Source organism: Melanostigma gelatinosum (assembly GCF_949748355.1).
Source record: "Melanostigma gelatinosum genome assembly, chromosome: 13".
Classification (NCBI taxonomy): Eukaryota; Metazoa; Chordata; class Actinopteri; order Perciformes; family Zoarcidae; genus Melanostigma; species Melanostigma gelatinosum.
This window is the reverse complement of record NC_136646.1, coordinates 8,311,414-8,333,913: the sequence shown is the minus strand read 5'-3', so window position 1 is coordinate 8,333,913 and position 22,500 is coordinate 8,311,414. Positions and strand designations below refer to the sequence as shown.

Here is a 22,500-nt window from a genome sequence, read left to right as displayed (position 1 = left end):
CAGTCTGCCCTGCTCAGTCCTGGTTCTGGTTCCCCCGTGCCTCCCTTCCCTCCAGCGGGCCCAGCAATACGGCCTGGGTCTCCAGCAGCGTGGTGTCTCTGTTGGCTCCCAGCAGGTCGCTGCCAGACTCAGGTGAAGGAGTTCCTGGTGAACCTGCATAATTCCATCTGGTTTCGAGCGAAATCCGACCCGATGCCACCGATGACCAGGATCAAGAACAAATATGTAGAAATAGCCAAACTTGTCGCTGTTGGTCTCGTTTACGAATGTCATATCGAGGCATCAGTATTGAACTAAGTCTGTTCCATAACCAGTTGGACCCATAGCTATGACTTAAATTGCAATATCTGTCTAAAGTTTGCTAACATTAGCAACAATAAATAAAAACAATAAATAGCTACAAAACCCCTGGTGTATTAAGATGAGCGAACGTGTGTTTTGTTTGTAAGAGAAATAATGGATTATTTATTCTTTTAAGAATTAGTCTCACTTTAAATCAGTGTTTATGGCCCAAAATAGGTCAAATTAACCAATAGTTAAATTAAACAATTCAACCCAGGTTTGTGTATCAGAAGTCTTTTTTTCCTTCTCTCCAACGCCATTAATCATCACAGTCCCCTCATAAACTTATCTTGTGACCCGTTGAGGGTACCAGACCCCTTATATTGGGAACCATTGCACAAAGTGAAGTGAAGAATACTATTTCTACCACTGACACCGTTTGTTCAACACAATAAACCATCGTTTGCTTTTGGATACCGACCTCTTTACATTCAGACATTTAGTGAAAGTTTACCATAAATGACGTTGCTTCTGCACATTGCTTACCTTCTGACAAATCATCTGCCAGCACTGAAACCAGTCGATGTGATCGTGCTGATATCCTAAACAGGAAAGCACTTACTGGAAGGAAAGACTTCTATTTGAAGCTGGTGTGAGTGTTCATTTTCCTAAAAAGAAGGCGATAAAACATCATGCTTCACTGCCATCTAATGAGGACACTACAAACACATAAGACGGTAGATTCGACAGCATCTGGTAGTATCTACCGTCTGGGGTCAAAGGTCAAATTAATTCCTATTGTCTGATGAGGGAAATTTGGTTTGCAGGCAGCATGAACAAATAGCAAATCCAGCGGAAAACCACATCAAACCTAAATCAAATTGATTTCGTCAACAGTGTTAAAGGGTCAAAGACGCTGCGATCTTCAAGCTGCAGCTAAATAACCATGACTGTCACGGTAATTTGGCTCCCTAAGGGGAAAAGCCTGTAGTCCAACCATTTCATTGACAGTAATGAAAACACAAGTTAGTGAGTTAGTGAATTTGTTCTCCCCATGTGCGGTTTCCGGAGGTTTCTTCCAGCGACACAGTAGTCATATTGTTGTCCTGCAGCAGTCTCATGCGCGGTGAATTCCTCTCACGGGGCCATGAGGCCTTTCATTCATCCATCGACTGCAGCAGTTGTGCTGTGCAGGCTGGTTGGGTTTCCTCTCTCTGTGCTGATTCATTGACAGCAGAACGAGCGCCATCTGACACAGCAGAAGGGAACAAATGTGAGATTTTGACATATACGAATGTTCTGGCAGCAGCAGCGGTTAAAAGAAAGATTTCTCTGCTGTTAGTTATAGTTTGGAATCTCCTGAGAAATTATGGAAACTTAAAAGGGGCACTCCTCCAATTTTACACATGAGAAAAGGGGCTGATTTTAGCACAGGTGGGCTAATCTGGCCATGCTATATTCTTGCCTTTCTGCATGTTTACAAATGTTTTCATATATATATATATATATATATATATATATATATATATAGTTATCCAAGAAAGTGTACAGGCTTAGCTTACATTGTGGGATTGAAATGTACCCTCTAAAACATACATGAATAAACTTTCCAATACAGTATGTGCCTCTGTAGAAATTGGGAACACTGACCCCTGCTTCGGTAGCAGTTTCGGTAGCAGTGGAGCTAACACAGATGCTAGCTGTGGTCGTCAGCTCCTTTCCCAAACAGGCCGGTAGACGCTGTCACGTTAAATGTGATCAACAGGTCCCGGGTTGGAGCAGGAGGGCGCTCGGTCTGCCGCAGACATCTGCGCCCCATTTCCAGCTGCGTCAGGCTGGATATAGCCACGGTAACAGCACCGGAAGGCGTGTGCTGATTTCAAAATAAAGTAGTGATTGTATCGGTTGTTGGAGCGCACATGACGTCAACTATCTTTCAAACACCCAGCGAGCACGTGTAAGTACAAACGAATTGACTTTTCATGTTAAAAAAAAAAAATAACAATAATATATATATATATATATATATATATATATATATATATATATATATATATATATATATATATATATATATATATATATATATATATATAGACATTCAATAGATAATAGATCAGATATTCTGTAAGAATAGCCACATTTAGTCAGATACAATAAATACATTGACAGTAAATGTATATAGCGCGTTCATCCAAATGGCTTTACAATGTTACTCCTACCCACACTCAAAGACGTCCTGCCCACGGACACGTCTTCAACACCTGGACAGGTGGAGCTGGGGCTCGAACCCCCGCCCGTGTGAATTCATGTGGACAACCACCTTGGTATAGGGTTAACAGTTAACCTAATGATACTACCACCACTTTCATTAAGTAAATACAACTTATTGTTGGTAAAGTCGTATTTTAAAAACACCGTTATCTGAGTAACGTGACGTCAACGTGCTATGTTAAGTCTCCCACCACGAGACTTCTCTCTTGTGTGTGACACGAGCGCCCTCTCGCGGCGCCCCTGCAGACTGGAGTGGTGCGCCCCGAACTCAGCTGCATGTTCGCTGTAGCTAAAACGTCAGGTTGGTCTGTAATTAGCTTTGTTAAAATACTGTTATATTTAGTTTTTGCCGGTAAAAATGTGTTTTAAGTATGTCGTACGATAAAGGGGACTTCCAGGTACCACAGCAAATGCTCCTGTAACTATGTTGAGTAAGTTTGTTGAGGACACAATATTTGTGACTTTTGCTAGCTTAATTGTTGATGTGAGTGACGTCGTTTTTAAAGGGATTCTCCGTGATGAAGGTTGGTATCAGACTTAAAAACGTTGCCCAATGTTTTTGCATCTCATTTTAAAACCCTCGCAGGTTATATTTTGAAGGTTGTAACCGGAAGTTGCATTCCCTGTCGGTACACTCAACTTAACATCTGCTCCCTCCTCCCCAGCATCGCTCAACCGGCTCTCAAGCTTTCCGCAGAGCACCGCCGCGGGGGAAAGATGGCCTCAGCGTCCTCCTACAGTCAGAGCGGAGTGGTGGGGTGAATCCCGGGCGGGTTTCGGGTTTCCTCGCAGTGTTTTTCCTCCCTCGAGCATGAGAAAGAGACAGCCCGCAGCAGCGGTCGCTCTCACACTCCTCCAGGACGGACTGCAATGCGTGATGCAGATCAGTCCAAGAGTTGACATCCTGCTGCCAGGAGGTGATGGTCTCCTCCTCTCTGCTCTGCTCACCTGCTCCTGTGTCGTGTCTCCAAACGTCCTGATTCTAACAAGTGCGTTCATTTGACTTCTCGCGCAACTCTGTGCATCAAACTGCGCACTCGCCGGGACTGTTGAGTGATATTGTACGTTGCATTTTGACAGGACTTCTAACGCCGGACAAGCGTGTGTATTTCAACCACCGGAGGAGTTCAAACTGTGATTCCCAACAATGATCTGACGGCTGTGAAGTGACACGAACATCAGCAGAAGTCTCCTGGCGTCGCCATCTAATTGGCTGTCTGCCCAGCACATGATGGCCAATAACAACGAGCTACAAGTGAGTTCACAACTTTTTCTTCTTCATTACGCGCAGTGTTAACGCCGCCGCAGATGTTTTTTAATTGACTCTTGTTGATATCTGTAGAAGTGTGAAGAGGGCTGTGATGTAAAAATACTCTGATGAGGGATAAGAAGACTATTCCTGTCATTTAGTATTTAGCACAAGGTTAGTGCAAAAAATAGCTTTTAACCCCCCCCCCCCTCCCCCCAATTAGGCCAAAAACAGCCTAACTTGTAATCCTTAAATTGGGGGAAGCTCCCAAAAACATGCAAGAGCCTACAACTCCCATGATGCAACTCAATAGCCTCTTTCATTACACCTGCCATGCCTGTTAAATACTCACATTTATACCACAGACATCGTCAATGCCAGATATGAGAAGGATGCTCATGTTTATGGACTCCACATTTTTGGGGATTTTCTCTCGTCTTTGTTTTTCTGGTGAAATATTGGACAGTTTATTTTATTTTAAGTAAACCATCTGAGGGGGAAGTTTAGAGGGGAGAGCCCTTTTTTGGTGGAACTACAAACATCCTCCAGACACCTGAAGCATGACGAGGAGCCCCAGCGAGACGCTGGGGTCATGATTAAAAAAAGCTGGGAACCGCTGGCTTAATTCTCGTGTTTTTCTGCAAACTACACCAAACTACACCAGTCGAATGCACTTAGCGGCGTAAAACGTTTCCATCTGAATTTTAGTGGAGTAGAAGTTTAAAGGAGCATAACATTGTAATATACAAGTAAAGTACCTGAAAATATGACTTATAGTACATAAATACAGTAAATGTGCTCAGTCACTTTCCACTGGCATTCTTGAAGACAGCAGCAAGTTAAACTCTTTGTGACAAAGTTGTGTCATTAACTACCGAAAGTGATTAAAACACTGCACTAAAGCCTGCAGTTAATTTCACTCACAATCAGTGGATGAACACTATTTCACAGATGAAAAAGATCCCCACCACAGCCGCTACTTCCTCCACAGCCCTGATACAGATCACAAATCTCCAAATTCAAAGCAACGACTTCCCGTTTGTGACCCAGCAGTGAGCCTCAGGTGGAGCCCGGGCTGGGTCACGGGAGGCGTCATGGCGTCGGAGCCTCTGGTCTGCTCCAGAGGGGTTGGGTTACAGTTACCCTGGTGTCAGCCTAGTTCAGCACGCACTGGAGGGAGACGTTAAAAATTCAAGGGCTGAGAGCCGGTTCAGGAGCCAGCACATCACTCTTCAGTTAGCAACCCCCCCCCCCGGGCTGTCACCAAGTTAAACCGCTGCAGAGGACGTCGTAGTTTATGAAGGTCATTTAAAATACCACAACTCACCCATGTCTTCTGTATCTGTCGACATGTTGACCTGTTTGGTTCAACACAAGTCATTATTCGTAACAAGTGCACTAAAAGACACTGACAGGTGAAGTATCTCCCTTTTCCTCAGAAATCCGCTTCCTCGCCCTCCCTCCTTTACTCCGCCTGTTAGACGCTCTGCTGAATCACTTGTTGTGAGTGCAAACCGGCTTCTTCAGTGACATTTAGTGGTTTCCCTGAACGGGGGAAGGTGCAGCCCAGTGTTTCTTGGAAAGCTGTACGGTGGTTATCAACAGCTGCTAATACGGGCCGTAGTGCACCACTGGAGACACTTTTACATCTTTTCCACTGCAGATTGATTCCTTGAAAAAGCTTCCTGTAAATACGGGCAGCACATTTAAAGGGATAGTAAAGGTTAAAGTGGGGTTGTGTGTGTGAGGTACTCAACCATAGTGTTGTGTGTTAGTACCTACAGGAGTTACTGCGCGGGAGCAAAACATAGTTTAGCCACCTAAAAATAATCCAATTCACTTTAAGTGTACCCTATATTTAGAACATTTTCGCAGGATGACTTTGCCATGAGACGGCTGTTTCCGACTGGGAACTGCAGCCAAAACCTCCAGACTCCATTGGGACTCCCCCCCCCCCCCCAAGATGGCGTCCTCGGTTATTGTTTCAGATTATGAAATGTTCTGACTAGTTTTCACGGACTCTGTAAATCTCCTCACCAAAAGTAAAGTGAACTTCCTGTGGTAAATTGGTGGAGTGCACCTTTTTAAATGCCTAATTATGTCCCACCATCGATTAGCTCACTATTATATTGCATCAGTAGAACAACAGAATACTAGATCATGAGTCACAGACAGCACAGTTAACGGTGGATCCCTCCCGTCCTGCTGCGTTCGCAAAGCATCTAAAGATCTTTTTGGCCTCGAGCCGTAACATCTCGACGATCGCCCGAGCTGTACTTCAGCAGTGCATTCAGCCTCCTGCTGTGACGATGACATGGGTTCAGCCATCATTACTCCAGACCCCCAGACAGGCAGTGATGGGCGGCTGATTGAGATCAAGGGGCCACCTGTGTAACCATGATGGATTGAACAGAGTGGACCGAGCCACGGCGGTGGGGTGATTGAACTCGCTTCCTCACCTTTTTTCTCTCTTATTTCTCCTGAATACCTCATCACCTCATTCACTGTACTCTACTGCTGCCGACACACTTCCTGCTGGGCTCACAGAGACGACCCCGTCCTGTCTGTCTGTCTGTCTGTCTGTCTGTCTGTCTGTCTGTCTGTCTGTCTGTCTGTTAAAAACACATTATCCATATATGCACAGAAGGAGGCCATCAGTGTAAAGTGTAGCTCAACCATTAGTGCTTTTCTGCCCTCTCTCGCGATCTCATGTTTGCCGCTCCCGCTTCGATGTCGACCCCCCCCCCCCCCCCCCTTAGATGTCTTTAAGGAATCCAGTAAATCAAGTCTCTCCTGCCGAGGACGTGAGCTCTGCGCTGAGCCGATAGCACAACATACACTTTGAGGTAGCCGTGCACTCCGCGGCCTCCCTCTCATGAATTCTTTATTTCGGTCGGTTTCCTGTAGTTATTATCTGTAAGAGGCGGAGCGGCTGCTGCTTCACTCGGCGGTGGGGAGCGAAGGCAACTCTTCCCGTCCCCGACCAAATTCCTCTTTTATTGATCATCCAAGAGAGCGGAGGCAAACTCGGTCCATTTCTTTAATGGCATCGGAAGACTTTCGAGCACACACACGCACACACACACACACGCACGCTTGAGAAGAAGCAGCACTGATGATGGTCTCACATGCGTTATCATACACAGCGGTCTCTTGCATCACACTCATCATGAGTGTGTCTCCAGCTGCCACTGCCATGGATGATAGGATTAGGAGAGTGGACTTCACTGTGTGTGTGTCTGACCTCCTAGTCGGGTGGCATTAGCGCCCTCAGTCACCCACACACACATACACACACACACACACACAACCCCCCTAACAGCCAGCCCCTCCTGCCTGAATCCAGGATTACACCGTCCCTGCAGAAATCTGTCTCTCTCCCAGACGCAGCAGTCGACGGGCTCCTGGCTGCTGCATCGACGAGACCTCTTAATGGCATTCGTCAATGAACCAGACGGGCCATTAGGCTGCAGTCACGCAGACAGAGGAATGCCGATATCTCAAATGCCAATGTCGATTACAAATCCCAAAAATTCAAAGCATCTCATCAAAGCAGCGTCCACGACTCCCTCCTATTGACCTATTAACTCATACCAAGCCAACAGAAGGAAGAAAATAAAAACGAACTATCCTGCTTTCTTGTGTTCGGCTACATCGTGGTTGTTTCTAAGCTGGCTGGTGTTTTAGGGCTTTAAGAGATTGTGGCATTACAGGATTGAAGAATGTGTTGCTAAGAAGGACAAGTCGGAGAAATGGCCTCGGGCTGCGGGAGCAACATATTGTAAAATTCAATCTAGAAATGATGTTTCTCTCAGCAGGACCTGGGGGTGGGAAGGTCACAAAGGGAAGGGAGCCATTTAGGAGCCGTGTGTCGGCCTGAGAGCTGAGCATTGATTGGATGCTGAAGTGGTTTTGTAATGCCAGCGGGCTCTGAGGCTCAGCGCGTGTGAAACAGCCTGTGGTGTTTGGCCGGGGTTTGAAACTGAAAGAACACCGCGACGTAACGGGGACAAACAAAAAGAGGTTGTTTGTTGAAGACGGCTTTAGTACCCGAGTCTGGTCTGGAGACCACTTTTTTTACAAGTCTTACACTTGTCCGGGACTCTGAATTGTCTTGCTCATCCTAACTCCTTCATCACTGTACGGCGCGACGAGGCCTTAACTCTCGACGGCAGCGGGAAGCAAAACCGACCGTATTTCAAAAAAGACGTACGAGAAACGTGGAGGTTGACGCGTGCTGTTTGAGTAGAAGCTGAAGTAGAGAGAAAGAGACTGGACTCTTTTGACCTGATTGTGGTTCCACCTGAGGCACGTGAGCGGAGTCCTCGTGTGATCGCCTGCGAGTTGTGCTGCAGGAGCGGTGTTGGGTTGAAGGGGAGCGCAGACCCGAGGCTTCGAGACAGTGGACCGTTCTGTTCTGTTCTGTCAGCCCAGAGGCCATGAAATAGTGAGGCAGACGGGGGGCCGGGGGGGAACAGCTATTATTACCAGTTGTATGAAGGAGAGACAACAAGCCGACCCTTCAAAATGTAACCGGAACTGGAGCCATTGTTGCTGTTGCTGAACTGCTGGAACGATGGGATACTTCGGGCACAAACAGCAGCCAGGTGCCTTTGTGAGTTTGGCTTCTTTTAATCCAGCGCCAACAATGCGCGCAAGCTGCAACCGGAGGAGAATAAATAGTCTTTTAAAGAATAGGATGCAGCAGCGTCTTTGCAGTTTAAGCTCGTCTTCTTCAGCATGTCATATTTGCTTCCTCTTATTGACGGGAAAGGCATCTATATTATTCTTAATGACCATTAATCTAATGGAAAGACCAATACAACTAGTGAACTCGTCCTCTAACATGTGCTGTGAGTGGAGCCACAGCAGTGAGCCACACTGTTGTTCTGGGCGACATGTTTCTTGGTTACCACGAATATGCATCAAATGTGTATTGACGTGTATCAAACGTGGTTGAAAATAGTTCCCAACAAATATAAATAGGTATGAGAGAGGGAATTATGACTTGTTAATCATCCTAACACCAGCTCGGAGCAGCTGATCTATAATTAAAACTACTAATGCCAAGAATTTCAAAGGAAAAATACATTAATTTATTTCTTAATCCTTTTAATCATTTCATGCGAATAGCCACTGTAGAGGACAATAACAAGGTCAAAGGATAACATTTAGGATTGTTTACAGTTTAAACTGACTTTGGGAGGTGGAAATAATTTTTCAGGACAGTTTCTCTGGAGCCTTGTTCTTAGAAAGAGAATCGGAATCAGCAGGTTAGACTTTTTAGCCCAAAAAAAGCCTGCAGTACAGCTGCACAGACCTGAACACAAAGGATCAACCTCCTGGGTCTGTGCAGACGAGCCTCTGCTGTCTGTGGACTCCAGCGACCTTAAAGCACGTCGCCTCTAATGCTGCTCTTGTGTTCATTAGCCAACATACTTTTATTAACATGACACGAGTATAAACATTTGCTCCGCTGATGTGTCGTCCCTTCTTCCCGTGCTGTGCTTATGAGCGCCACGCTATCGTAATCAACAGCCCCGGCAAAGAGGGATAATCGTCTGCATTACAGAATGGACCTCTTATCCTCCCGAGTCCTTCTGCCATAATCATTTTTAATCTGCTTTCCATGTCCATTACCATCATGCCTGCTCGGCCATTCCATTACACAGTGGGGCTCTTTCCCTCCTGAACCGCTGCAGGTGGCTTGCGAGCATATTGCATGTGGGCCCGAAGCATCTGCCACGAAGCGTGCGCCATGTGACCCCCGGTACCGGGCCAAGATCGGCAGGCAGATAGGCACAGCGGGGGGAAATCTCAACGGCCGCAGATTTACACACACGTGTTTGTTTTTCTGGTTAAAGATCTCCCGCGCACAACATCTGAGTTTGGATTTGTCCCAGGGAGGGGGGGGGGGGCAGTTTTATCTCATTCATGCTCCAGGCTGTTGGATTCCATCCAGTGAGATTTGAGGAGCTGTAAAATGCTGAATTATGGAGCACAACACTGGGAATTTGAGTGCATTGTTGTGTGCACTTTTTTTTGTTGTCCTCCTTCTAGAACGACTCCCCGTTACCTGGTCCCAGCACCGTGTGCATGTGTATGTGTGCGAGTGTCTGTTTAACTTACTGAAAAAAAGTAATAAAGTCGAGCAGAAGCGTGACTCTGTCGGCCAGAAGCCTTTAATCCCTGCAGGCTCCTGTCACTAGAAGAAGGAAGTGTCGGGCGTTCTGTTTCTATGTGGACCCTGAGATGATTGGACGGCTGCTGAAAATCTCCACATTAGGCCGAGTGTGAGTCTCTGCAGCATCCAGCAGACCTCACACATCACCGCCCCGTCTCTCGCACCGCTGTACGAGCTGGCTGCAACCAAATCTGAACAAACATTTAACGACTTCTTCTGATTACAGTCTCCTCCGTTCAGCTCTCCGTCTTCATGCAGCTCAGACTCGGGAGCTTCCCTGTCTTCCTGGTTGGTCGTGCACCTTTTTATCTTCCACTTTAGGCTGTTCTCTACTCTCTATTCTCTAGTCCCCTGCTCTTCCACATATATTCCCCAATCTGCAAAGAGGTTACAGTAGCGACGACTGCAAAGCCGGGAAGCGCCTCATTAGTCCTCCTCTGAGTAACACCCTGATCCGGGTTGACTGTTGTAGGTCAACAACGCTGTTTGCTGCCTTTTTTGTATGCAGGTAGCGCTCACTGGAGCGTTCAGAGAAAAGTAGGCTCTGTCTGTGTGTTTCAGGACCTTTTTTACGTCTCAGCTGGTCAGTGCCAGCTCAGACAAAATGGTGTTTTCAGTGTCCTTGACCTGCCTGGTTTCTCTCGAGCTGCCGCTGCATGCATCATGACAGAAGCAGGTTAAGTGTGAGGACTGTGGAGCTTTTCTTATGTGGGGGGATGGGGGGGGGGGGTGTTTATGGCACCTTATTCCTCAGCAGCCTGAACAGAGCGGCTGTTTGTTGCCGCGGCGTTGACAATGGACAAAGCCGGGAACACAAACACGTTAGCGTTTACCGAAGTCTCTTCAGATGATCGACCCGCTCACAAAGATGTCATTCATGCCAATCTGCTCCTCCCCAGCTGTGGAGCGGACACCGCCTCGAGACACACACACACACACTCACACACACACAGCTGTGCACTGTCTGAAACACACACACAAGACCTGGCCTCCTGCACAGTCTTTCACCTGTTAACCCGGACGGGGGAGAATCCTCTCCCCTCGTGCACGTGATGTCTTCATCATGCAGATATACGTACAGCCGTGTTGCACCGTAAGACCTCAAAAGGAGATTTGGAAACAGAATTTCCCCTGGAATATGAGGGATTTTAGGGATTAATTAACAGGAAACTCACACAGTCCAAGGTGCATTCTGTAAGCCGTTAACGCATTCATAGAGGGCCAACGTTTCAATCGTAGGACCAGATATCGGCCGGGAGTTTGGCTACGGTCGTGTTCTGATTTGCTGAGTAAGATTTTTGCGCCAGTGCAGCGGAAACATCCCGACGTCTGCTCTCCCGACCCCTCGGTCAGCCCAAAACACGGCGGAGTGTTGTCGGCGAGGAGCGCCGCACACTCGACTCTGCCGCTCTGCACTCCGATTGGCCCACTCACCCACACGAGAGTCTGCTCACCGAGGGTAACGGTGTCCCGAGTTAACTCGCTCACTCTCCATCTGATCTGCTGTGTTGACATTATGAGGAGCAACATTTCCTCCCGCTAGTACTCTCAGCATCCAGCTGACAATGCCCGACTGTGCTGCGTTATTCATTACCAGCCTGTGTGTGCGTGCAGTAAGAGTGTTAATGCTCGAGCTTTTCCTCCATCAGAGTGTATTATTTATGTCATTCGTTTGGTATCAATAGCTGTGTTTTATCTGCAGCACGAAGACATGTTTGTGTGTCTTTAGAGAGACACACACCCTCCCTCCCTCTCACCCTCCCTCTCCGCCTCCAAATAACCCACCCTCCCTCCCTCTCACCCCAAATCCCATCCACTGTCTGCTGAATGAGGCTGTGTGCAGACATCAGGATGTGAGGAGAATTTAAAGTCATCTTCCTCACAAATTCTGTCCGTCTCGCTCTCTCTTACACATGCAGTGTTTTAGTGTAGAGCGCACACACACACACACACACACACACACACACACACACACACACACACACATACATACATTACAGTGATGAATGGCGTTATTAAGATAAATCCCTGTACACTAAGAATACCACAAAACTCGTATTTCCTTTTCTCTGCCTTTTTTTTGTCCCTGGAGCTTCCAACAACATCTGACACCTGCAGCATCTTTTAGGCCACACATTGTAAAAAATAAGGCCCACACACACATCCACACACTCTCTCACACACACACACACACACACTAAAGCTTACGTCATGACCTCACCCCAAATCACCCCCCCCCCCTTTCTCCCGGTAAAAACGTCTCTTCATGTAATACCTAGCTTAAGGTACATTTATTTAATTCCTATTTTTTTTGGCAACACTACACTGTAACAATTAGGTTGAAAGTCCGGTCCAAAGCCCCATCATCGTTATTGCTGCGTGTGAAATGCAGGTGTTTGGTGAGTAGGTGAGCGGATGAGAGTAAAGGCTGACAACTTGGTGAATTCCCGCTCCGCCTCTACTCTAACAAAATGGATTTATCTCTATTTATAGACGCAGACGAGTCGAGCTGACGGGCCATTAAAACTTAATGAAAGGGACGACTTTCTGTCGCCCACTGGCTGCACCGGTGACCCGGATGTGTGACAGAGGACAGTGTATGACGGGTTGGCAGTAGGATGGAAGACAAATAGGAACGAGGGAGCAACATGAAACTGGGTGAAGGTGTAAAGAGACTAAAATACCCCTTAGCTGACCCTTTCTAAACTCATTTCATTCCTTGGGTTGAATATTTACCTCCGTGTGATGTCATATAGCTTCAGTGAGGAGTTAGAACAAGCTGATATCTATGAAGAGATGACTCGCCTGATCTTAAAGCTACTAGAGGGGAAATAAACATGAGAAAACTGTGTGTGTGCGTATGTGTGTGTGCGTGTGTGTGTGTTCTCGTTCCAGGTCAGTCCTAACCAGTTGAGACTGTAACTTTAAGAGCATGTCTGTATGAACCGATGTGATCTTAGTTCCTGATACGGTGGTCAGTTTTTTTTTACTGCATCTCTGTGACGGACACAATGAGCGGCACAGATCGGTGCTACAGGCTTCACAGCAGCTCGTCTTCAGGTCTGAAGTTTTCAGTTTCGTTCCAGCAGAATTAACAATGACAGCTCAGCCGTGTTTGTAAAAAAGAAGAAGGGGGAGAGACAGAATGGATGCATGGGGGCTGCTATCTCTGCAGCCACCTGTCCACAACCCAGAGGGAGCCCTGAGAGCCACAGCTGCTCGGTAAGGAAAGAGTTTTAAATATAGATACTGCACACACAGCATTTATCTCTTTGATCACAACGCTGCCAAGCAAGAACAACCGCCTGTATGTATTGACTTAACTTCACAATATTTCACTTCCTATTCCCTTCTAGCAGTGGGGGAGAATAAGAAGAACTAGACATGGTGTGTGTGTGTGTGTGTCTCACTCACTCACTCACTCACTCACTCACTCACTCACTGACAAGAGGAGGACAGAAGTCATGGGATCGGGAGAAACAGGCCGGGGAGGGGGGCTGTGCGATCTCTACCCGTTCACGTCTCGTAAGGTGGCGACTCAGCTTGCCGTCCCGCTTTTGTAGGCGGAACGTCCGTCTCTTCCTCTCTCTGTGTGTGTGTGTGTGCCGTGTGTCCATATGGCGTAGTGTTAAACCATAAGTGAACTCGATGCACGGATGCTTCATATTTTGCAGTTTAAAAATTTTTTAAAAATCTGAATCCCTTCATCAGATTTAGAGATCTTTGCTTTTGGTGAACCTTTGTTCACAGGAGGGAAGGTTGTCTATCTCCTAACACAACTTACCATGAAGACCTGTCCCTATCGCAGCTCACTCAGAAGCCAAGTCCCTTTCAGTAGAAGGACTGTCTCGTGCTTCATAGAGGGAATGTGTTTTCTCTTGTGTCCACTTCCCTCAGTGTGGCCTATTTTCTTCATTCATCTGCAAGTAAATAATAGAAATACTGCTGCACATGTCTGCAGACATGCACTGTATATTGTACTTACACGTGCTGAAAACACACACAAAACAAAGACATACATGGTCTGATGGTCCATGTAACATGACAGCAATCTATCACAACAGCTTTGGAGACCCAGTAGCAGGAAGCAGAGTGGCTGTGAGCTCTCTCACTTACAAAACCACCCGTGTGTGTGTGTGTGTGTGTGTGTGTGTGTACAAAGTGCATGACGCCTCAGCCTCTATCTGGCAATGAGCAGAACAGGAAGCAGCGAGGTGGGGCTCGCTCTGTGCTGTTCTCTCTTCCTCTCCTCCGCCTCGTTCACTCGCTCCGGTTTCAGACCGCCTTTTCGATTCCCGGCGGGGAAGGACGTCCTGGATTTTGAGGAGGCAGGAAAAAGCGCTCGGTGTTGCCCTGATTGGCGCTGCCGTCGGTGCCGAGTGTTGTGACAGGAGAGAAGGGGGGGGCCCCGGAGCGAAGCCAGAAGGAGGCCAAACATGGCCAGTGAGGACACCCTGGAGGACCTTCCGGGGGACCAACCGGTGGACTCCCCGGTACACACTGAGCAGAGTGACACAGAGTCTTGGGTAGGCAAACTGTGGCCGCAGAAGGCCCTCAACATGGCCGCCCTTTTTTTTTTTTTGTCTTTCAATCCACTACTACGGCCCTTCTCTTTTCTGTCTTCCTCGTTCACTTCCTGCAAAAAAAGACATCTCCTCTCCGACAGCGAATCGCTCGCTAGTTCTTATTCCTGTGCGTTGTTGTGATTTCGCCGCGCTGTGTGAGCTAACTCAGGCCTCGCTCCAGAGGTCCTTTGTGGTAAAACGCCAGGGATTAGGTTGCGTTGTGCCCAACAGGATTGCGTCACAGCACAAGCGCTTCCCTTCCTGTCGTTCTCGGTGCGTTGCTGCCTCGGCCTTCTCTTCTGCCTCGAACTTCTCAGGCCTGCCGCAGGAAATCACCCTTTCTTCCCTTATTCTATTGCTCGGTTTGAGCCTCAGCAGATCGTCTTGACCATTTCTACTTTGCTGAAATGCATTGAGTTGCTGCCACGCGATTGGCTGACTAGATACGTGCGTTAACGAGCCGTTGAACAGGCGTACCTAATAAAGTGGTGCTAGAACTTGCTTTAGAGTCAAGGTGAAAGAAGGAACAGAGTAGAAAGTTAGATTGAACAAGAACTACTTATGTATGTGTATGTACCTAGGTGCACTGTGTTTTCCCCTCGATCTCTATTGTTGCCTTCAACATGTTTACAAAAAAAGTTGCGTAATTGCAAATGAACATTGTTGTGCCAGACACTTTAAAGATGACGTATACTATAAATGTCGTCCTTTCTTAATGATAACATACTTTAAAACCAATATTTGTTTTGATGCAGCGTTTGTTATGTCGTGGTGCAGCCAGGAAGTAAACTGCTCTGGTCATGTGACCATGTACACTAGTCATGTGACACGACACGTATTTCAGTGAGACCCTTTATTATGATTTCAATATTTGCTTGAAATTAGTCGTAAGAATCCTTAGAGGCCCCACGATACGATATTATCGCGATAACTAAGTCACAATACAATCTTACTGCGATGACGTGCAATATTGCGATATGTTGTAATTACATATTCCATACCAAACACGTTCTTAGTCTTCACGACTTTGCTCCACAACCATGTTTGTGGAACATGCTCAACCAACATGGCTTCAGAGTCGTGCGATGACGTAACGTCGCATTAAAGCAGCGCTTCGAATCCTGCAGGCCCTCGGCCTGCGCCACGTGGTTGGGTTTGGCCGGCGGGTCCGTGGCTGACCGTCGTGCTGTATTGTGTTACAGATGGATTATGGCTCTAATGAGAGCAGCGCTGCAGCCCCGGCCCGCATGTAGCCGGGTGGACACAGAGACCTAAGAAGTTGTAATCAGATCTGCTAAGCTGGACGGCCGGCTGCATGGTGCAGTGAAAGGCCCCGAGCACCCCGCCATTACACTGGGGCAGAGGGAAGGGGGACAGTCCTGTGTGTGTGTGTGTGTGTGTGTGTTCTAATGAGGTCTAATGTCACAACATTAAATGAATGCATGACATCTCCCCTTTTCAATCGCTTTTAGCTGAATTTGGTTCCCTGTACACAGAAACAAACACACACGGGATGAACACAATAATGCTAACAACTGTTAAAATACAACTGCTCTGCAACATGCAGTATATTCCGTTTGCAGAACTTATAATGTGTAGTTAAGACTCACCTGCGGTGATGTTAGACCTTTATTGTGGTGGTGTCGTTGGGCTTGGAAGGTGTTCACATTATTTTGTCCCCCGTCTTGCCAGGAGACGAGCTTTGTGCTGCACGTCAGAGTCCTGTGTCGCCGATGAGCGTTGATACAAGTTGTAAAGTATCGCTCGTGACTAAAAGCGTCCGTCCCTTTTTTACAACATTCAACGCCACGCTGTCAAGTTTGTGTTCCACCCAGAAAGTTAGCCTAGCTCGCTAAAGCTAGCACCGATTCACATTCCATGTTGCTCGTCCTTCGTGTTGCTTGAACACCTGACTCACAGGCAGCTCCCGCACACTCGGAGCTGTTGTCCTAGTAAGCAGGGGGTCAAGTTAGCGTGAACAGAAAACAATCCCGCCCACGGAGGACACTAAAGCAGGGGGAGCTATCGCTGCAAAAAAAATACATCATAGTACTTTTTGATCATTACAAATTTGTCAAAACAGAGACGAATAAATAGGAATGATCATCGTAATCACATAATCGGTATCTTATTCCACCTGTATCTGGGTGCTTTTGGGTGAAAACCACAAACACTGCGTACATAACTTTGTGTGATTGTCTCCACACACCAGTGTTACGTTTTCATACATATGGGCGCCCTGTGTGCATGTTCACTGGTAAAGCAGACAAGAAGACCCTGATTGATTGTCGTCCGTACGAATGCCGCTCTAATCTGCTGTTATGTGGTTGGTGTTGATCAGGAGGAGGAGCTGATGTGAGCGCTCGGCTCTTTAGATTCTTGACTTTGATGGGTTTCACATGTTGAGCTTTCACTTTGGGTTTGCTGTTTGTTTTCCCCTCTTTTCATCCCACGGCGCTGCACTTCGTCAGAACTGTGCGGGGCGACCGTTGCCAGCTTTGTCTGCCGTGACCTCGGCTCAGCGCCTCTCAGCTGGATGTCACCTTTTGATTCTGTTTTGCTTTCAACTCAAATTGAAAAATCCCCCACATACGCAGTGGGCTATATACTGTTTCCTTTCTTTGACATTTGTACCGTCTTCTGCACACCTCCTCTCGAGCTCCTTCTCCTTTTGTGACTGCTCCCTAACAGTCATGCTCTCCTCATCCTATCCCCCCCCCCCCTTCAGAACGATCCGGGTGGGCTGTCTGTGCTCCAGCAGCTCGGCCTGGACCAGAACTCTGACTTCTCAGACTCCAGCGTGCAGCAGTGCCTGGACGAGCACCGCGAGAGGATCCGCAGGGAGATCCGCAAGGAGCTGAAGATCAAGGAGGGCGCGGAGAACCTGCGCAGGGCCACCACCGACAAGAGGAATGCCCAGCAGGTGGACTCGCAGATCCGCAGCTCCAAGCGCAAGCTGGAGTCCCTCCAGGCCCAGCTGCAGGAGCTGGACGCACACATTGTGGTCAAGGGCCCCGATGACAACAAAGGTACAGTGTCCACCGTGGAGAGGTGGTGCATAAGCTCTGCCACTGTGGGATGTGCCATTGGGAACATGGTGATGCATTGTTGGAGGCTATGGATGTCTGTACAAAATGTTAAGGCGGTTAATGTCGCTGAGGTGGACCAATCAGCCGTTGCCACCCGTTGAGCCACGTCGCTGGTATACCAGTCGCATTATCCTCTCCACAATGTTCTAGTGCCGGGCGATATGGACTACAAATATAATCTCCTGTTACTTCACACCACACCCGATTTACAGTTAGGATGCAAAGACGAATTAAAACAAAGGGTATTTGAATAATCCCTTTCACAATAAATGTAATTAACAAAAGCAAACAAACAAAGATGTGAAACGCCGCTTCGTCTGCACAGTAATGTCTTTCCCCTTTCTTCATATGAGATACGGGCAAAGGACGCCGCTAATCTGCTGTTTTGTGAGCAAAACGCAGAGGAGCAGCTTCTCACTAACATGAGAATAGCTGGTCCGCCGTAAAGGTCAGCCCACCTTAAGTGAGCCGGTACAGTGGTCATCGCCAGCTTCGGGGCGAGCCCCCTTTCACTACTTGTTTGTCTTCACATTTGGTTTGACGCTCTTTGAAGCTCCAACAAGGATTGATTTTCAAAACTGTACCTATTTACAACTCAATCGCCACCTGAGAAATTTACAGAACCAAAAAAAAAGAAATCAAACATTCAACATGATGAGGTTACATTTCACAAGCAAGTGGTTTTCATACCACACTGAAACCAGTGGCTCCCTCAAAGGCAGGAAATCAATACACAAACCTATTGGATGCTTTGTAGTCGTAGTTTACGGTCGTCAGTGGTCTTTAACGTTACGTGCTACACCAACAGTAACCTGACCTCACCGTCCAACCCCTCCTCTTGCACAGATAGCCCCAGGTCTCCGGGGTCTTTCAATCGGATGTCGGCCAACCAGCACCGCATCGCAGCTTTGGAGCGGCAGCTAAACATCGAGCTGAAGGTCAAACAAGGAGCCGAGAACATAATTCCGATCTATGCCAACGGAGGTACCAAGGTATTCATCTGGCCCCGACCGCCGCTCACTTCACTGTCCGCGGCAGATTCTGCCATGTGTACTTCCTTTACTCTCTATTTGATTTCCTCCTGTGCTTCCTCGCCCCTCCGCAGGACAAGAAGCTGCTCCAGACGGCTCAGCAGATGCTGCAGGACAGCAAGACAAAGATCGACATCATCCGCATGCAGATCCGAAAGGCCATGCAGGCCACGGAGCAGTCTGAGGACAACCAAAGTATCTATCGCGCCTTTTCTTTTCCATCCTCGCTCTCATCTTCCGATTCCTCTTTCATCCCACCTGTTACTCTTCTCAAACTTATAAACACTGCATATTTCATGATGCGGGTGGTAATGGATCGATTCCTGCTTCAGAACTTCACAGTGTACAGGCTTCTGGTCAACACACACGCATGCACATGCACATATTCCATTACAGCCCTCTCGCTCTCTCAGGTTGGAGCCTTATTGATGTTCCTGCATCCCCCTTGATGTTGCCCAACAACTAAAAGCCATGCCTCATTCAGCAGAGGTTGCAGACCAGGCAGGACAGATGCAGGGAGCCAGGAGGGGAGGGAGACTGAAGGGGGGGGGGCGAGTCAGAGATGACAACAGAGTGAAGGAAGGAGTCTGAGATGAAAGAGAGAGCGAGCAGGGAGGGAAACAAAAGCTCGGAGCAGCGGAAAGAGCAGCAGTGATCCCGGAGAGCACGGCGAGCTGACTGACTTGAGGATCAAGCTTTTGTTTCCTCTCCATTCTCTGTTATTATTCTCTCTTCAGCTCTGTGCTGTTAAAGCTGCTATGACTCATATCATCTCGAACTTAGAGAGCTTAATGTCACGTTGCCGTAGTGGCATCTGGTGCGGTTGTATCGGAGTAGTTTTACCAATACAAGTACATGAACACGGCATCGGACCCAGTACTGGCATTGGTGCATCCCTAAAATAGATTTTAAAAACCCACTGTCCACTACCGTATCATCTTGAAAGGTGGTGATACGCGGTGGCGTTGTGTTTACAGCTCGTATTCGCTGACCCATGTGGCCAAAACTATTGCACGTTTGAGGGTAAATATTTGAGCACATTCCCCTAAACAGGACAAATGAAGACAAAGCAAACCCTTCCACACAAGCCAACCTCAATAACTGTCATCAAATCTGGAACCTGTTTTTTTACCCAATAGATTCTCCCCCTCAGTGAAAAGACATTTTGAACAGATATTGCGCCATCTGTTGACAAACCTGGCGCTGTGTCCCAGGTAAGCCGGACATGTGCGGGATGGAGCTGCGCGTGGAGGAGCTGTGGCACCACTACCGGGTGGAGCACGCCATGGCCGAGGGGGCCAAGAACATGCTGCGACTGCTCGGCGCAGGAAAGGTCCAAGACAAGAAGGCCATGGCCGAGGTCAGAGAGCCGACAGGCTCAAACACACTCACTGTTTCAATGTCAGCCGCCGATTAATGCTCGTAAACGTTGATGCACACCGAAGAAGCACCGCACAAAACATGTTTTTATCAATTGCACATGTTACATATTCGTTCCATTTTGTTAATGATTCCACATTGTTGTGTGTTTATTCAGTTTAACGAACACATATGTGTAAATGACTTGTCGAAGGCAGATTTTGGTAACTTTGAACAGAACCTGGTCAGCTGTTTTCCCCGTGATTCCAGTCTTTGTGCTAAGCTAAGCTAGCCGGCTGTAGCTTTGTATTTGAAGACATCTAACTCTCTGCAAGAAAGTGAATAGGCGCGTATCCCAACATGTTGAACGTTTCCAAATTATCAATTTAAAAATCAATGCTCGACTAGATCTGTAGGTTAAAAACATTTCAACCCATTTTTCCCACTTTTACAGTATACACATTTACAAACCACACATTATTAATGCAGTTATGAACTATTCTATCCCGTATGCTCAGTTTTTATTCCATATTATTTGAATTGCTGCTTGTTTTTTGTGGTTTTGAAAGAACTTTTGGTCCAAATTCCATTTTCCACATCGTAGCAATTTACAGACAGAAGGCGACCGACAGGGAAACAAAGAGACGATCAGCAGGAAGGAGAAGCAGCCTTGTTCATCAATACATCTCTGATAGTGCTTCGCTCGTATGCGAGTGCTCTGATTAATACATGCAGAAATAGCCATGTTGTTATTCCTGAATGATGAGCGATCCTTTGTGTCGTTAGCCGACCACATTTTCTCGGGGAAATACTCGGGGTCACCCCGAGTATTCCCCCCCCCCCCCCCAAAGCACTCAGTAGAAAACATTGAATGATGTCTGCAGGCTCAGTGCGGTCTGAGCGAGTCGTCCCAGCGCCTGGACCTGCTCCGGTGCTCTCTGGAGCAGAGGCTGCAGGAGCTGCCCGAGGACCATCCCAAGGCCTGCCTCATCAAGGAGGAGCTGGTGCTGGCCTCCTCCTCGGCCTTCAGCTCCCGCCACAGCACCCCCTACGTCCACAACCAGTACAGCACCATGAGCAAGCCGTCCCCACTCACAGGTAGACACAGAAGCTGTAAATAGTTTCAACTTTGAGTTCCTTGTTTAGCTGCAGAGATGTCCGTCCTTCAAGCACTGATCTTTAGACTTCATTTTTTCTTCCTTCCAGGTACTCTGCAGGTGCATCTCCTGGGCTGCGTGGGGCTGCTGGAGGTCGTGCCAGGGCGGAGCAGAGGCACCCCGCTGGTTCTTCCCTCTTACTCTCTGGGAGACGGACGCCCCTCGTTCAAACTGAGCGGCCTCTACAGCCGCAGCACCAGCAGCATGAGCCTGAAGATCCCCGGCAAGAACGACGAGCTCTCCTGTGAGTGTCTTGTTTAGTACCGGTGACTTTTAGATGTTCACAGTTTATAATAAATACATGCTGTTGAACAGATCCTGTGTGTGTGTGTGTGTCACAGTGGAGGTGAGCGCAGTGCTGAAGCTGGAGAACACGGTGGTGGGCCAGACGGTGTGGAAGACAGTTGGAGAGCAGACCTGGGACCAGACATTCATTGTGGACCTGGAGAGAGTAAGTCACAGTGTGACTCAAGCTAAACTTGATGCTGGACCAGCGATCAAACCTTCACGTTACATCCCTGCTGTGTGTGTTTTTGTGCGACTAGTCCCGGGAGATGGAGATCGCAGTGTACTGGAGAGATTACCGCTCCCTGTGCGCTCTGAAGTACCTGAAGCTGGAGGAGTTCCTGGACAACCAAACACACCGAGTCCAGCTGGAACTGGAGCCACAGGGGCTGCTGCTGGCTGAGGTACAGGACACACACACACACACACACACACACGGGACAGGTAAAGTGTAATAGATATTGGCCTACACAGCTCACTGTAGATACATGTTGGTTGTTTTAACATCTTGGTTTTGCTTTAGGTGATTTTCTTCAACCCTGTGATCGAGAGAGGCCGAAGACTCCAGAGGCAGAAGAAAGTCTTCTCTAAACAGCACGGTATGTTCAGATATACGCACACAGCCACTCAACTGAACCATGGAGTGTCTCTTCACTCATAAAGGAATTTCAAAAATCTAAATTTGCAGTTTAACTCTGCCCGGACGGGCAAGTTCTCCTTCTCCAAATGACAAACTAATGTGTTTGAGTGTCGTGGTGGTGAGAATATAATATTCAGAGGCACCACATTGAGTTTGTGTGTGAGAGAGAGAGAGAGAGAGATAGTGTGTCAGGTTGCTGTTATCATCACTTGTTTTGGGTCTGTGTGCATTTAAAGCTCTTTTTAATCCTCTGCTCTGACGACAGCCGTGGCCGGAGGCGTCATGTTGTCAAGTTGTCCATTCTGGTGAACGTGATGTGTCAGGAACGCCTGGAAGGATTCTTTTCAAATTTAGCCACAAACTTCCACCTGAAGTAGGTTAGATT

General features: G+C 47.6%; 1 protein-coding gene across 3 annotated transcripts in view; it reads left to right on the top strand.

The window, feature by feature from the left end:
• Nucleotides 1-3,297: 3,297 nt before the first annotated feature.
• Nucleotides 3,298-22,500, top strand: part of LOC306787130 (serine/threonine-protein kinase N1-like) — a 26,262-nt gene continuing 7,059 nt past the window's right edge. The window contains exons 1-11 of one of the 3 annotated variants that reach the window (XM_079282177.1): nt 3,298-3,545; nt 3,637-3,811; nt 17,283-17,583; nt 18,490-18,635; nt 18,749-18,869; nt 19,889-20,034; nt 20,918-21,131; nt 21,240-21,434; nt 21,532-21,641; nt 21,736-21,879; nt 21,999-22,074. In XM_079282177.1, coding sequence (XP_079138303.1) covers nt 3,785-3,811; nt 17,283-17,583; nt 18,490-18,635; nt 18,749-18,869; nt 19,889-20,034; nt 20,918-21,131; nt 21,240-21,434; nt 21,532-21,641; nt 21,736-21,879; nt 21,999-22,074 — 1,480 coding nt within the window. In that variant the 5' untranslated portion in view covers nt 3,298-3,545; nt 3,637-3,784. Of the gene's footprint in view, nt 3,546-3,636; nt 3,812-13,062; nt 13,212-14,277; nt 14,516-17,282; nt 17,584-18,489; nt 18,636-18,748; nt 18,870-19,888; nt 20,035-20,917; nt 21,132-21,239; nt 21,435-21,531; nt 21,642-21,735; nt 21,880-21,998; nt 22,075-22,500 lie in introns of those variants that run through there. The other 2 variants (XM_079282176.1, XM_079282175.1) reach the window with 2 other exon arrangements.